Source organism: Carassius carassius, chromosome 40 (genome assembly GCF_963082965.1).
Source record: "Carassius carassius chromosome 40, fCarCar2.1, whole genome shotgun sequence".
In the NCBI taxonomy this organism is placed as follows: Eukaryota; Metazoa; Chordata; class Actinopteri; order Cypriniformes; family Cyprinidae; genus Carassius; species Carassius carassius.
In genome coordinates, this window is record NC_081794.1 from 25290377 (window position 1) to 25306630 (window position 16254).

The 16254-nt window shown below is 35.0% G+C and overlaps 1 protein-coding gene across 1 annotated transcript in view; it reads left to right on the forward strand.

Annotated features, from left to right (window-relative positions):
- Positions 1-16254, forward strand: part of LOC132122465 (cadherin-12-like) — a 117602-nt gene that overhangs the window by 54955 nt on the left and 46393 nt on the right. Inside the window, exon 3 of the mRNA XM_059532753.1 lies at positions 13067-13361. Within this exon, the coding sequence (XP_059388736.1) occupies positions 13067-13361 (295 nt within the window). The remainder of the gene's footprint in view (positions 1-13066; positions 13362-16254) is intronic.

Genomic DNA, 16254 nt, shown 5'->3' on the forward strand with positions numbered 1-16254 from the left:
AGAAAAGATGACACAACATTAAAAGCTGAAATTCATAAATGTACAGTTTTAACATTAAATCCATGTATACAAGAAGCTGAGAGTTCCATTGAGATACTGTCCAACAAATACACAGTCCAGGTTTGTCTGTCCATTGTGTGAGGAAGCAGCTAACAGTAAACATCTTTGTTGGACGGACAAGCTGAGGTCCAAAAAGTAATTCATGAAAAAATGGCGTGGAGTCAGACATATCTTGGTACCCAACAATTTGAATCATTCATTCAAATAAATCGTTCATAGTGCCTTTATGAAAGGATAATTGAATCACTGACTCAAATGTTTTGTTCAAAAACAGATTATTTCAGCAACCACAGTGTTGCTCTGAGAGGCACACATTTTCTGTTCTGACTTGGTTTGAATCTATTTCCTTCAGTGAAATGTAAAACAGACACTATGTGTTTACATGGACCCTACTAATCTGATCGTAATAGGACTACAACCACAATCTGAATAAAAAGTAACATGTAAACACATCAATCGGGTTGAATTGGCCAGATCCGATTAAAATTCTGATCGGATTGTAAGGGGTGGTTTATTCCTTTTGTAATCAAAGTGATATGACATGTAAACACTTGATCGATTGAAAATCAAAACTGGAAAGTATTTATAAAGCATTATAAAACTCCCCTTTAACTCAGCATCTGTGAAGTGGAGCAGGACAATGTCCCACCAGTCCTCATCAACAGACGACTGATTTTGGTTGTGTGAACGGGCACTTTTAAAAAAAATTTTGCAGAATAACACAATAGTTCATGTGCTGTTTATTGCTTAATTAGGACCCGAAGTAGATAAATATCACGTTTGCATTTTAAAACCGTATGACAACAGTCTGAAAGTCTGTATATTCATGCAGTGTGCGCATGTCAAAAGATTAAATCTGACCTGAAACTTGTGACATAAACGAGCATATCAAACTGTTGACATTATTTAGCGTTCATGTAAACACTACGGATTCGTCAATCAGAATTAATTCATTCCGATGGAAGCAAAAAGTGTCCATGTAAACACATCTAGTGTTGTGTCTCAATGTAACTCACTCAATATTAACTTCTTGTTTAACTGTTGTACACAGTCAATATTGCATTTGCTCATGTGCTAATGTTCAGGAAGATGACTCCTTCATTTTCATTTAGATTTTCAATTAATTACTGAAGTGTTGCCAATATAATTTCTGCAACTTTATCAAACAGAATAACACTAATACCATTTCTAATCCACTGCTTTTCATATATATATACAAATATACCAGTTACAACAATAATCCCAAGAAAACATGCCTTGTTTGAATCATTTCAAAATAAAGAAAGGAGAATTAAATGATCAAATTGCCAGATTTCATAAGATAAGTTATTGCAGTATCCAGGAAATTAACAAAAATGGCAATACCCAAATTAAGTGCAGTGATTTAAATCCATCCCTCTATAAAAATTGTAAGTTTATTATTGCATCCATTATAACAAATACCATATAAAAAGGGACATTAAAATGTACTGCATAACAGAAATAACTGGAAGTGTTGAAGCGGTAGACAGAGAATTTTGGAATGTGGAAATCAAATAGATATCTTATTTTATGAGATAACATTTTTGCAAGCATAAAATATTCATTTCAAGCAGAAGAGTTGATGGATTGACACATAATATGCAACAGCAGGCGGATGTACTTTATTTTTTTTAATATATTTTTTTTTTTTTTCGGTATGCATTTATGCAAAAGCTGTGAGCATGAGATCATCACAGCCTCCAGATACTGGTGAAACTCTACAGCACATCAGCATTTTATCGTTTATTACTGAGGAATAAATGCCTCATTGAGCCTTTGGGAATACTGCAACAAAGCTTCAATTCTGCAATCAAATAATGCGCTGCCGTCCTTGATGTTGAGCAATGTCTGTTTGCAAGAAAAACCACAATCATTCGGCTGACTGTAAATCAAGTTCTCTTCCTCTTCCTCTCCCTGTCCTGATTTAGCCTTTCAATCACCATTAAACCCTCCTCTCACTGTCACTTGCAACCACCCACAATTCACCTCTTTCTTCAATCATCTGAGCTAATAACATAATACATAATCTCAAAGACACAGGTCAGTGGGTTTAAGCAACTTTATAATGTAACTTTATTTATGACATCATTAGCCAAAGTGTCATCAGTCAACCTCTCTGTCTAACCTACTGTATCATATCTGATAGCTGCAATTTAAAAAAAAGCAAATGAACCAATATACAAAAGTGATTTGATAGGATGTGTACCTCTGTGTCATTTTATGATGTTTCAAGTCAACATGAAATCAAAATCGACCGCATCTACTTTCTGCATGTTCCTGGTCTTATTGTGCATGATTCATTGAAGTGCAATGGGAAGTCGTGGCCTAATGGTTAGAGAGTCGGACTCCCAATCGAAAGGTTGTGAGTTTGAGCCTCGGGCCGGCAGGAATTGTGGGTGGGGGGAGTGCATGTACAGTTCTCTCTCCACCTGCACTAAAACACTGAACCCCCAACTGCTCCCCGGGCGCCGCAGCATAAATGGCTGCCCACTGCTCCGGGTGTGTGTGTGTTCACTGCTCTGTGTGTGTGCACTTTGGATGGGTTAAAAACAGAGCACGAATTCTCAGTATGGGTCACAATACTTGGCTGAATGTCACGTCACTTTTACTTTCATTATTCCAAAGAAAAAATTACGGATTTTTTATGTTGCATGAAAATTCAACTTGCTCCGCCTCTGAAGTCTGAAGCAATCATTTTCAGCTATAATGAATTCCTCAAACTTTTTAACCCCATCCTTACAAGCATCTGACTTCATTTACACTGCATTTGTATTTAATGACATTTTTCCGGTCAGTTCCTAATGGGAAAAATATAAAATTTATGTTTAAATATTACCACTGTAACCAAATTAAAATTACATGTACCTAAAACATTCTTGGATGGACATTATATAATAATATGAGGTACAATTAAATTTGGATTTATTTGTATCTGAACATATTTTTTTTCCTTAGCTTTTGAAATTGCTGAAATCAAGAGACAATTGAGAATTTGGAATGGAATAAACATCCATTTAATACCAATTTCCTTGGTGTCCTGATTATGTCTCTAAGACAATGAATCCAATATTCTCAAACCTATGACCTGAATTTATAAAACCAACAGCTGATTTTCTAATGGTCTGACATTTGAATATAGTGGTTTATTAAACGATCCGCGACGGTGAGTCAAGTCAGTCCATTTTCAGGAATGATTAAAATGCATTGCTTTAGGTCAAATCGGTTGTGGTGACTAATGAAATGTCTCTTTGCAAGGACAAATTATCATAGTTATGACCAAATACATTGTATTGGCTTGTAAATGGAGTAAGATTTATGTCCTGATGACCTGCATAAAAAGTCTTAAGTGAAATGGCAAGGAATTAGAAAGTCCTATAATTGCACTAGAACAGTAATTGAGTAAGAATAGAAGTATTGATTTCCCAATAATACTTAAGCACAAGTACAGAATCCCCCAAATGATACTATAGTTTTTACTCAGAAATACGTCAGTTTACAGATGCAAACAGCAGTTCATATTGACTGTAAAGCAGAGGGAGCTTCTCAGAAAGTTAAGCTGGATCACATTCACCTCATATCTGAGGATTTCAATCCCAGATGAGCTCAAACGAATCATCAGGAAGCCCAAGCGGATCAAGGGTTTATACAGTGCTTACAAAGATGCGAACCAACTGGGCTTTTTCTGTGTGCTTGTCCATCCTGCAGCAAGCTTTGGTGAGAAAGGCCCAGGAAACTGCACTTACAGGAACACAGAAGAACATCCGTGCCCTTAACAAAGAGCCCAATAAATGAAAAATCACTCAGTCTAAAAGAGATGTATGCTATGTTGTCTGGGAAAATTTGAGATGGGTATTTACAGACCCAATCCAATAATTTTAGCTGGGAGAGCTGCTCCAGATCTTTTGAAGTCTTCCTATTCTCAGAGCTTTTTGTACCTGCACTGACGTCATCTTTCATTTATCTTCAGCCTTTCTCAGCACAATCTGTTCATCAACTGCTATCCAAACAGCCCTTTCAGTTTCTGCACTGCTGTCAGCTTCACTTTTGTGCTTTTTCTTAAAAGAAACAGTTCACCCAAAAATTATAAATTTACCCTGGCATTTCAAACATCTTTACTGTTGAACACACACACACACACACACACACACACACACACACACACACAATGTTTTGTAAATAATCTAAGGAACATTTAATGCAACAACATATTACAAGAAAATAAACACCTCAGAATATCCAGCAGTCTTCTACAAACAGGCTTAAATGTAAGTTGTCAGCATGCTAGTTCGGCGAATATTTTCCTTTAGAAAAACTTTAGAAAATGCTTCCATCAGAAAGGTCTCTCATTTGAATACCACAATGCATTTTCTAGAAAGGCCATCCATTTTACAGCTTGTTTACGTGAGCTCTTTCTGGCTGACAGGTCGACACTTACTCGCTCCCATTGTGTTATTGACACCCACGTCCACCTCATCTCTCCCCACCACCTATTCTCTGATTAATTCCCCGAAATGACTGCGATCTCTTCTGTCTGAGGCCACCTATCATTAGCTCTCAGATCTTTTCAACATAACTTAGTAAGACATGGATCTGTGCATGGCAGCCAAGACAATTTTACCAGAAAAGGATGCCATAAAAAGAGAGAGAAAAAGAGAATGTTTTAACAGAGATAAACGCAGGTTAATGGATATAGACAAATCACAAACTGAGCCTATACCTCTTTAATATGTGTTTATGGTGTTATTGGGAACACTTAATTAGTTCACATTATTTTAAAGAGGGGAAACGGTTAATGGCGACTTATTTTAGTAAAAAGAAATAAATGTTTCTTTACATATTTTAAATGACATTAACATAAATTGTAATTTTCAGCCTATTGTTTTAAGTACTGCAGCCTTTAAGTAAGTTAACATAAATGTAACATACTGGATTTGTGTAAGATTTACTGAGAAACAATTTTCACTCAGAAAACTGTAAACTTCAACAGCAAGTACCATATTTAATTAAACATAATTAAACAGTTTTGAAGTGGAAACACTGAAATAATAATTAATAATAATGCAAAACATACTCAAATCAACTTTGTTTTTTGTTTTTTAATTAATTGATTAATTTATTTTTTATTGTTTTTAGTCATTTAAAATGAAAAACTAAAAAATAACAACATATTCAATAACTGGCCTTCAGACTCATCAAGACAAACCTCATCAAAAACTGACTGCTGGTAGTGTTTCAAACTCAGTGTAGTATAAATCACCACTTTTTTTTAAAATTCAACCATTTTCCAAAGATCAAATCTAGTACTGCCCTACTTATTTTTATCATTGAATATTTAATTTCACTCAGACATGTAACATTACAGAAGTAAAATGGGTTAGGAATGTTATTTCATGTTGACTTTGAAATGAAAGAGAATTGGTTTTATATTCACAATGTATACACAATATCATTCATCCCTTCAAATGAATCTACACTCTAAAAAATGCTGGGTTGTTTCAACCCAACTTTGGGTCAAATGTGGACTAACCCTGCTGTTGTTTTTTTTTTTTTTTTTGTAAGTAAATTTTTAACCCAAAAGTTGGGTTAGTCCATGTTCGACCCAAAGTTGGGTTGAAACAACCCAGCATTTTTTAGAGTGTAGCCTTTCAAAACTGTTCATATGCTAAATGGTTAAACCGGCCTTTTATATGTATAACACACTCCATCAATACACAGCAGCTGCAGCAAGAGTTCCATAATGCAATCACAGACCGCTCTTGAGTAATCAGCATCAAATGACCAGACAGAATCTCTCCAGTGACCTGTACACTAATCAAGGTTACCATGTACACTGACCCGCCAAGACAGACTGTAATTATCCATTCACTCTCTTCACCAAGCATGTCTAAAGCATTAACAGAGGTTTGAGTACCATTGCCATGGATCACTTAACTGGGATTATTCTGCGTTCCTTCCTTGTAAAGACTGACATAGAGGTTTCAGTGTAATCTATACTGAAGTCCTACTCTTTTTACTTTTAGATTTTTAGATTTACTTTTAGTAAATATGTCCTTAAATTAGACAAATGGTGTCATGTGTATTTAGGCTTTAGGCTGTATTGCTAATAAATGATTGTTCTTTGCCCCAAGTCAAAATGAATACAATTACATGGATTGAGCAGATATTCCTATAACAGCATGCTTACCCAGAATGCAACAGCATACTTGAGTACTTAAGCTATACTTGACCTTACTGGGATCAGAAGTGCTTCTTCTGCACCGATTTGTTCCAAGCCAGATTGAGCCTCTTCTGAATTCCTCATCTAGGGTTGACCTTGCAGGCTGACAGCAAACAGAAGCAGATAATAATGGATTTTGCGCTGGAGAGCTTATCTTTAACAGGCCAATCTTTACCTGTGTGTGTCTCACAACATGGCTTGGCTAAAAGAGAGGTCAGCTTTACTGTGTGCGTTTAATGAGACTTGAGCATGATTGGAAATGTGCACCTGATAAGACTGTTTACAGCCCTATAGTGTGATGAACGGTGATGCTGTGGAGATTCCATGCAACACACAGTGCTTGGGCTCAAATGTGTCAGAGAATAATGCACTGCTTATTAACAATGCAAGCACAATGAGGTTGGTGCTGCACTGGTTATGTTGGTTTTTCAAAAGCAAACTTGGACAAGGTTTTCTAATAAGACAAACATTAGTAAATGTACAGTAACTTATCAAAGATTGTTGAAGAAGAATCCACCAAACTCAACACAGTCTGTTATGACTTAAATATTTTGACAGATGAGGTTGACGGATGGATGGACACAATATGAAGGTGTATTTACCAGATAGATGGATGGATGGAACATTGGATAAAAACAATTGATTTGATGGATGGATGGATGGATGGAACAACTGATGAAACAATTGATTTAATGGATGGATGGATGCATGGATGAAGGTATATTTACTGGACTGATGGATCCCGAGATGACAACATATGGACAGATGGATAGACGGATCCCTAGATAACTAAACAGATGGATGGATAGAATGAACAATGTATGAAGGTGTATTTACTGGATGGATGGATCCTTAGATGACAATATACAGATGGATGGGTGGATGGATTAATGAATGAATCAATGAATGAATCAATCAAGATGGATGGATGGATGGATCCTTATAAATGACAATAGACAGGTGGATGGATGGATGGATGAAGGTGTTTTTACTGGATTGATGGATCCCTAGATGACAACATACGGATGGATGGATGGATGGATAAATCCTTAGATAACAGTAGACAGATGGATGGATGGATGGAATGGACAAAGTATGAATGTGTATTTACCGGATGTATGGATCCTTAGATGACAATGGATGGATGGATGGATGAATGAATTAATGGAGGGAACAAAGTGTGAAGGTGTTTTTACTGGATGAATGGATGGATGGATGGATGGATGCAGGGCCGGCCCAGGCTCTGTTGATGCCCTAGGTGAGATTTTAGATTTCCGCCCCCCACCCCCCATTAAAAAAAAAATAAAAATCTGGAAATGCAGAAAAGTGCTAAAGGGCGCTTAACTTTAAAACATAAATATAGGTCGTAATAAGGTGCTTGCACAAAAAACCTACAGTATATGGTCGTTTTTTTATTAGAGGACAGCCTCTAACATTATGTGATAGACAAAACCAACAAAACCCATTACAAGTGAGGCATTTGTAGCATCCAGTGGGCACATAATTACTTTTTATAATGACTTAAACTTCTTTTTAAATTGCGTTGCGTATCACACTGCGTAAACATAAAACCATGTCAGCATATTTAGCCCTATTGCAAACTTCTATCCATTCATCCAAACAATACTAAAACAGAAGTCCTCAGAATATTCAAGGGAAATGTGGCCTTCAAAACTCAATGCTTTTTGTCTATTGTTGTAAATCCAACATTCAAACTTTATCTTATGCAATTGTTCTATTCTCAGTTGGTTTATATAGAAAACATGTTATACAATAGCCCTAAACATGACAGCTCCATCATGTCCATGTGCAAGATTGTGCGATACGCAATCCTTCATAACAGACACTGTGGAGACAACCACTGCCTTCAATATTATGGTGAATCCAGTTTAAAGGTTACTTAATCCAACTCATGATTACATTTAAAACACTACAATCCAAAATGACCAGGAAATGGTGTCGGTTGCATCCAGGAACCCAAGCACCTGAGAGAAAATCAGGCTGCAGTAACCTCACCCCTCCCAAAGATTGTGCTATTGCCAAATTAATTCTGCAGATGTGAAGTCATTTGTGCAGATAACTCGGCCCCAAATTATGCATGTGAAATGCTAGCGATACAGCAGCCCAGTCTGTATGCATTTAGAAAATAAGACATTTGCGGTGTTAACGTATGACACAGATGACGAATGCGCTGGCACAAATTGGGAATAATGATGTCAATTATCTGCACTGCCAATATTACCTACCACATATTTTAATCCAACTTTTATAATAATGAGATTTCTGCTTGAAGTGCACTGAAGATATTCAAAAAACACTAATGTTCCAAGCAGTATTGCTCGCTCCTTGCACTGAGGCACAATGATTTCAGAGTGAGCTGATATTACAGTCTTGAAAGTAAAATTGCTTTTTAGCACTTTTCCTTCAAATTGTTCATATACCTTATTAATATTTTAAGCTATGATCCATATTTCTAGCATAATTTAGATATAGGCGAGGGAAAAAGACGTGTTCATCTGTCATGTGTAGAAGCATTAAAGCATGGCTATCTTGCATCAGTTAATTAATTGCAAGCTGGTACTTTTTATTAATTGCACGTTATTAAAATGCTAAATATCACTACGACAACCAGGCTGATTTGTTGCATGTTCGCACAAAAGTCACTGACGTCAGCCATCAGCGATCACAATTATAATTTTTACAGAAGTTGTTCCACGTCATATCATCTATTCAAAAGTTTGAAAAATGTAATTTTTTAAAATGCTTTTGAAAGAAATCTCATGCTTTTCAAGGATACAGTTATTTGATCAAAAATACGATTACGATAAAAACTACATCTTAGAATGCAATTTACTCCTGTGGTGCAAAACGGAATTTTCAGCAGACATTACAGCAGTTTTCAGTCAAATTATCCTTCAGAAATCATTCTAATATGCTGATTTTATGTTCAAGAAGCATTTTTTATTATCAATGCTGATAATAACGGAAGTAAGCGGAAGTACAATGTTGCATTCCTTAATTGCTTGTGATTAGATCAGCCGTTTATCCACCTGAGATTGTCTCCATCTGTTGGGGCTGTTGTGTTTGTTTCATAACACACACACACACACACAGAGCACAGAGAGAGGCATGTCAGTATTCTACCTCGTGAGCAAAAACAAAGCTCTCAAAAAAACTATCTCACACTTTTTCTCTGTACCACATAATCAAACAGCGAACTGAACGATAAACTACAGGAGTGTGACTGCTTTCACAGTTTCCTGTGAATCTGCGCCCCAGAGCACCATAAATGTGACAAACACAAAATACAAACACTGTGGTTAACGCAGCATCTGCCCCATCGCTCAAAAACATACATACGCTAATAAAATAAACACAGACCCGCTTCTGTTCTTCTATTTTTGTCAACATTACAGACATGATCCATGCAAAACACATCCTGATCTCAACACCCCCATTTACGAACGTTTTAATGTTACAAAAGATTTCTGTTTTAAGTAAATGCTTTCCTCATAACTTTTTGTTCATCAAATAATCCTGATAGAACATGTATCAGTTTCCACAAAAATATTAAGCAGCAAAAACTCGATAATAAAAACCATTATAAATAACTGAGCATCAGTAATAATTCAGCATCAAATTAGCATGTTTTTAATGGATCATATAACACTTAAGACCGGAAAAATGATCCTGAAATTTCAGCTTTGCATCACAGGATAAATAATATATTTAAAAAAAAATTATATATATATATATACACACACACACATATTTTTAATAATATTTCAACATATTACTGTTTTTACTACAGTAAAATTAAATACATTCATCCGTATTGAGCATAAAGACTTTGTATACATGTTTAAAAAATTATAATCCATATATCCAGGATATTATATTATATATCCAATTATACCAAAATCTTATTTCACATGTGGATTTTTTAAATATAAATATGTATGCACATACTGTGATAAAAAAAAAAAAACACACCGCACACCCCAACGGATCTTAAAAATACACACACATACACACACACACACACACACACACACATATATATATATATATATATCCTATTGCACAGATGTCTCCCTTTTCGCATTCATAAACACATAAACAAGATCCATAAACACATATGCATGTGTGTTTGGAGTAAATGACTCTAGTTCTGGTTTCCTCAGACTCCTTGCAGTCATTGCACGCTGGGGAATTCATTTATTTAACTGAATTGGCTGAGTGTTTAAGCCCAGTCTGACTATATTAGCATGCAGCGAGTGTGCAGGAACGCTGGTCCTCAAGGGCTTTCGGTATCCTGGTGTGTAAGAAATATCCAGTAATAGAGCTGACACTTCCTTTGCAAACCAAACATGCATTTAATCACTGGCCAGACACCATGTAGCAAACCGTATGATCATGCACACACATACACACACACACACATACACACACACACACACAGTGCAAAAACACATATGTAATGTAGAGAGCTGATAGATCAATGAGATCTGGTCTGGGGTTTGGAGAACATTAAAAATATCAGGCAAACATTTTTTTTAAAAGGCTTCTTTTGAAAATCTCTGAAGGAATTACAGCTTTAATAATTACTGGTTCTTTAACCCTTAAAAAGACTGCTGAAGAAGTCATTTTGACAGGTTGATACTTCGCTTATGGCACCGAATGATAATAGAGCCTTTATTTATTCCTGCAGTATATTAGTACCCTATTGAATCTGAGGCCAGTAGAACAGGCCTCTAATTGTCCCTATTGTGAGAGAAGGCAAGTATTTGACTGTTGCTTTCTCAGCACCTGTTGACTGAGACAATAACACATCAAATCCAGTGCTTATCTGTACTCGAGACATTTAAGCTGAGAATAGCATAATAGTGGTTTAAGCCTTTCTGCACACTTGCACTGTTTGCAAAGAAGATGTTAAGCAGATATGGGTGAAGCCATAAAGTTGCAATGTAATTTTCCATATGTTGAAATAAAAGTATTTATATTTAAGTATGCTTCTGAAATTAGCATCATATAGTCAATCACAATTACAATAAAAAAGTTATATTTAAAGGAATAGTTCACCCAAAATCTGACGGCACCCATTCACTGCAGAGGGTCCAATAATGAGCAAGTAATAACTACAAAATGATCTAAATCTGTTCCCATGAAGAAATACATTTATTTACATCTTGTATGGCCTCAGGATAAGTACATTTATTTAGCAAATCTTAAATGTTTGGGTGAACCATTCCTTAAGATTGAAAAGATTCTAAAAATAAATAAATAAAGAGCTTACCCAAATCGAATTAATGCTGTTAACTTTTTCACTTTAAAGAACTCCTATGCAATAGTACATATTCAAAAATATTATTAAAATACCTTTAAAAGTTTTTAAAAGAACAAAATTTCAAAACTAATCTTATTGCAAACATATTGAAAACATATTACATATTAGTATAAACACAACCTTTCCATGCTTTCGTGTATTTGTCCTCCGGCGGGTTTTTTTTTTCTTTTTCTTTTTTTTTGATTTGGCAGAAATGTGCATGTAAACACATAGTTCTCACTTTATCACTCTTGCTTGTCAGTTTATGGTAAATGGTTTGAACTTAAAAAATAAGAGCAAGCGTTTCTTCTGAGAGCGTAATGAGGGTCTGGGAAGACCGCTTAGTCCATTTTGTGTTATATTTGTACTGAACTTATTATCAGAGAGAGAGAGACAAGATGTTCTCACCAGTTCTGCATATTTGTGAGGTTTCTCAAGGACCCAGTTGGCACATGAATCCCTTTTGTGTAATTGATTGCTATTGTTATGCTAATTACATTTTTTAATTAGTATTACCTAACTTTTCCACTTCTAGATATTACCGGATTGATTGCTGAGTTTTAGCTCTTCTTTCTTTTGCATACCTCTTTTCTCTTTCTTTTCATTCATTTCTGAATGTGCAGATATATGACAATAAAGCAGTCTGATAATTGAGCTCTCTTTTTGATGTATGGTGCACTCAAGATATTATGCAGATTGAGGAAAACAAAAGCTTTTTTAAACATGACTGTCTCAACAACTTCGGGACGATCTTTGATTAATGCTTCTTCAGATGGAAGACATGCATATGATTAATAGCACTGTACAGCGCTGATATGCTATCAAATTAATTAACAATATTATTGATCACTGCATTCAAATGCTATTCACTTTAATTCAAATGGAATTGGATTGAATTGAATCAGAACTGCAAAAATATAGATAGATAGATAGATAGATAGATAGATAGATAGATAGATAGATAGAATTTGCATAGAATTTGATCAAAACTGAAAATATTATCAAAACTATTTAAATTCTGAATTTGACCATACGTCAGTTTTAGAGTATTTTTTTCAAGACTAGCACGGCAAACAAAATATGAAAAGTCTGCTGTAAAATCTAACTTGAGGGCAGGAAATCAAGGTGAAAAATACTAAATAAAAAGGAGGGTTTTGGGTAAAGTGAAAAAAATTGAGAATAATAAATAAATAAATAAAAAAGAAAAAGATGCATACATACTGTGCAGATAAATTTATGTCAGTTTCATCTACCTGCACACTAACAGAGCATTACATTTTGTAATTAATAGCATGCTTTAGTTCAATTCAGTAGTCTCTTCCACTATTCTTATGCAACTCTGCTTAACTTTATCAAATATACCACTTTGGTCATTTTATAAAATTTTGATCACTCAGTGTATTCTAGATGCATATTACATATTCTTCTTTCTGTCTCTTTAGTTACACACTGACTTGGATAAAGGAGAAAGTGCAGTGAAATACACTCTCTCAGGCGATGGTGCTGGAACCATCTTCACCATCGACCAGATCACCGGGGACATACACGCTTTACGCAGTCTGGATCGCGAGGAGAAGCCTTACTACACGCTACGAGCTCAAGCAGTGGACATCGAGACCAACCGACCGCTGGAACCAGAGTCAGAGTTTGTCATCAAGGTGCAAGACATCAACGACAATGAGCCAAAGTTCCTGGAAGGGCCCTACACGGCTAGTGTACCTGAGATGTCACCTGTGGGTAAGACGTTTCCCTGATTTTTCATTAATTCATTCATTTATTCATGGAAATAATGGAATAAGGTTGAATTCATTACCTAGAGTTAATGAATCATAAACTAACAATGAACAATATTTTTACAGGATTTATAATTTTAGATTAATGTTAATTTATAAATAAAAAATATTTATATATTTATTATTATACTCTATAAATAATACATTACTACATATTAGATTAGTTTGATTTGCTTACAAAATTGCAATTTTGAAGGTTCTTCTTCAACACAGTGGAATTATGCAAAAAAAAAAAAAATTTAAAATAAAATAAAATAAAGGTTTACAAGGATGGTCACTGGGTCACAAAACTGATATATTGAAGGTTATTCTTCAGTATAATAGAACAATGTAAACAAACTGTAGGAGCAAAACTACACTAAAATGGAATTGTAAATATAAAAAAAAAGAAAAAAGAAAGAATGACTGTCACTATGTTACAGCGAGGGATGCTGGAGGTCATGTTTTTTCCACATATTATGGAGTTTGCCAAGTATTCATTGGTGTGGGAGAGAGGAGCTGTGTGCCGTCAGATAATGAGAAGTGCATGGGCTCCAAATCCCCACCAAACTGAATTACACAGCCCTTGTAGGATTCCTCATCTCACATGGTAGAACGCTTGATTGTATTACTGATTATTTCACCAAGGCATCTGCTCTGGGTGATGATGGCAGCGGGATCTTATTTTGCTACTGTCTCTGCTTCTCTAAAAAGGCCGTCTCTAAGGCCGGCCAGAAGTTGTATTGATTTCCACAGCCTAACCCAATCGCTATAACTACTAGCAGATCAATGAAGCGCTATCCTCTTGCATTCATGAAACACACTGCAGAGCTTGTTAAAGTCATAATGCCCTCCATTATTTGGACAAATATTCTTAATCATGATGTCAAATATGATTGCAGATGATGCATCAATACCATGAGGCCACGCTGGGGAGCGATGTAATATGACGCTATTTTCACTGCAAACATGATGGTCAATGAAGTGCTGCTTGCTTTGAATTATGTAACATTAAACTGGATACTTTACAGACTTATAGACAAAATGATAGACAAGGGCTCAGAAGAAAGCTTGCTTGTTAACCAGTTTAGTCGCAAACTAGAGAAAATAACTCACAGTTTGCCTTCATTACATGCTAATAAAACATATTAAACATTGAAGCAATTTATAATTGATTCCATCTTATCCTGTGATAGTCCCAAAAGAAACTGTCAGCAAGTTCACAGCTATTTTGACAGATGAAACATGAAGTTAATTAAAAAAAAAAAATCAATATGTTCTTTAAGCAGTCTTATTTTTATAAGAATAAAATATGCAATTACGGTCACAAACTATCAATAATCACTACAGTTACTGTTATTTTCTGCCTCTTTTGGTGAACACAATCCACAGTTCAGCTCCAATGTCTTCCAAAGAAAGTGCCAGAGACTCATTTACATTTAGTTTATTTTAATCTAATTTTATTCAATTCTAGGTTATTTGTATACACTTGTAATGAATGGTAATTTTGATAAAGCTGCTTTATGAACTTCAGGAACTGCCTGTAATAATACAGTGCCGTAAACAGAAGCAGTAATTCTCCCGTACTCACAATCATTTGTAGTCGCAGGCCCCAAGAGAGTTCAGTTTTAAATGAAAGCATTCAGAGACTATTTTAGGTTAAGCAAAATTCAGAGGAACTGCTCATAATCCGTAAGTGTCTGAATAGACGTCTGTTGTGCTTCAACACTGCTATACATAAAATGATATAGAAGTAAACAAGAAGCAACAAAAGGTTATCTTAAAATACTACAATTATGTTTTGTCTCCATCTGTCCTATATTTTTGTATCATTTACTTTCTTAGTACTACACAAGTGTCTTTACTGTTGAGTGGTCTGTTGTAGCGTGTAATTAAGTTGGTCCATTTAAGTGGCTCCCTGTAGTTGCAGAGAGCATTGCTGAGAGAAAAAAATAAATAAATTAAACCCTTAAAAAAAATCATTTAAATCCATGTCTATTAACTTTGAGGTAATCTGTTATACTATTATACACCCCCCCCCCCTCCAAAAAAAAAAAGGCAAAACTAATTATTTGTATTTATTTGTAGTAGAACAATAAAATATTTGGTAACACTTTATTTTAATGTGTCCCTGTTACACATTACATGTACTTACTATTATAAAAAAATATATATTATGCATAATTACATGCAACTTTAACAAGGACACCTTAAAATAAAGTGTAACCAAATATTCTCATAAAGTAAAAATAATGGCACACTAAATGCTACTGTATGGGTTAAAGATGAGTTGTCCCATTTTAGTGTCTACTTCAAAAGTAATTTTACATGCACAGACAGCATATTAAATGCAAGTAAAACGTCTTAATTTAATGTTTGTGTACATAAAATGTAAAAATAAGGGTGAAATAACGTTCTACTGTAATGCAATTGACTTTATTTATTAACTTATTGCTTAAAAAACCGATATATATATACACATATACATATATACAGTACAGACCAAAAGTTTGGACACACCTTCTCATTCAAAGAGTTTTCTTTATTTTCATGACTATGAAAATTGTAGATTCACACTGAAGGCATCAAAACTATGAATTAACACATGTGGAATTATATATGGAATTATATACATAACAAAAAAGTGTGAAACAACTGAAAATATGTCATATTCTAGGTTCTTCAAAGTAGCCACCTTTTGCTTTGATTACTGCTTTGCACACTCTTGACATTCTCTTGATGAGCTTCAAGAGGTAGTCACCTGAAATGGTCTTCCAACAGTCTTGAAGGAGTTCCCCGAGAGATGCTTAGCACTTGATTGAAACCATCTGGATTGGGTTCAGGTCCGGTGACTGTGG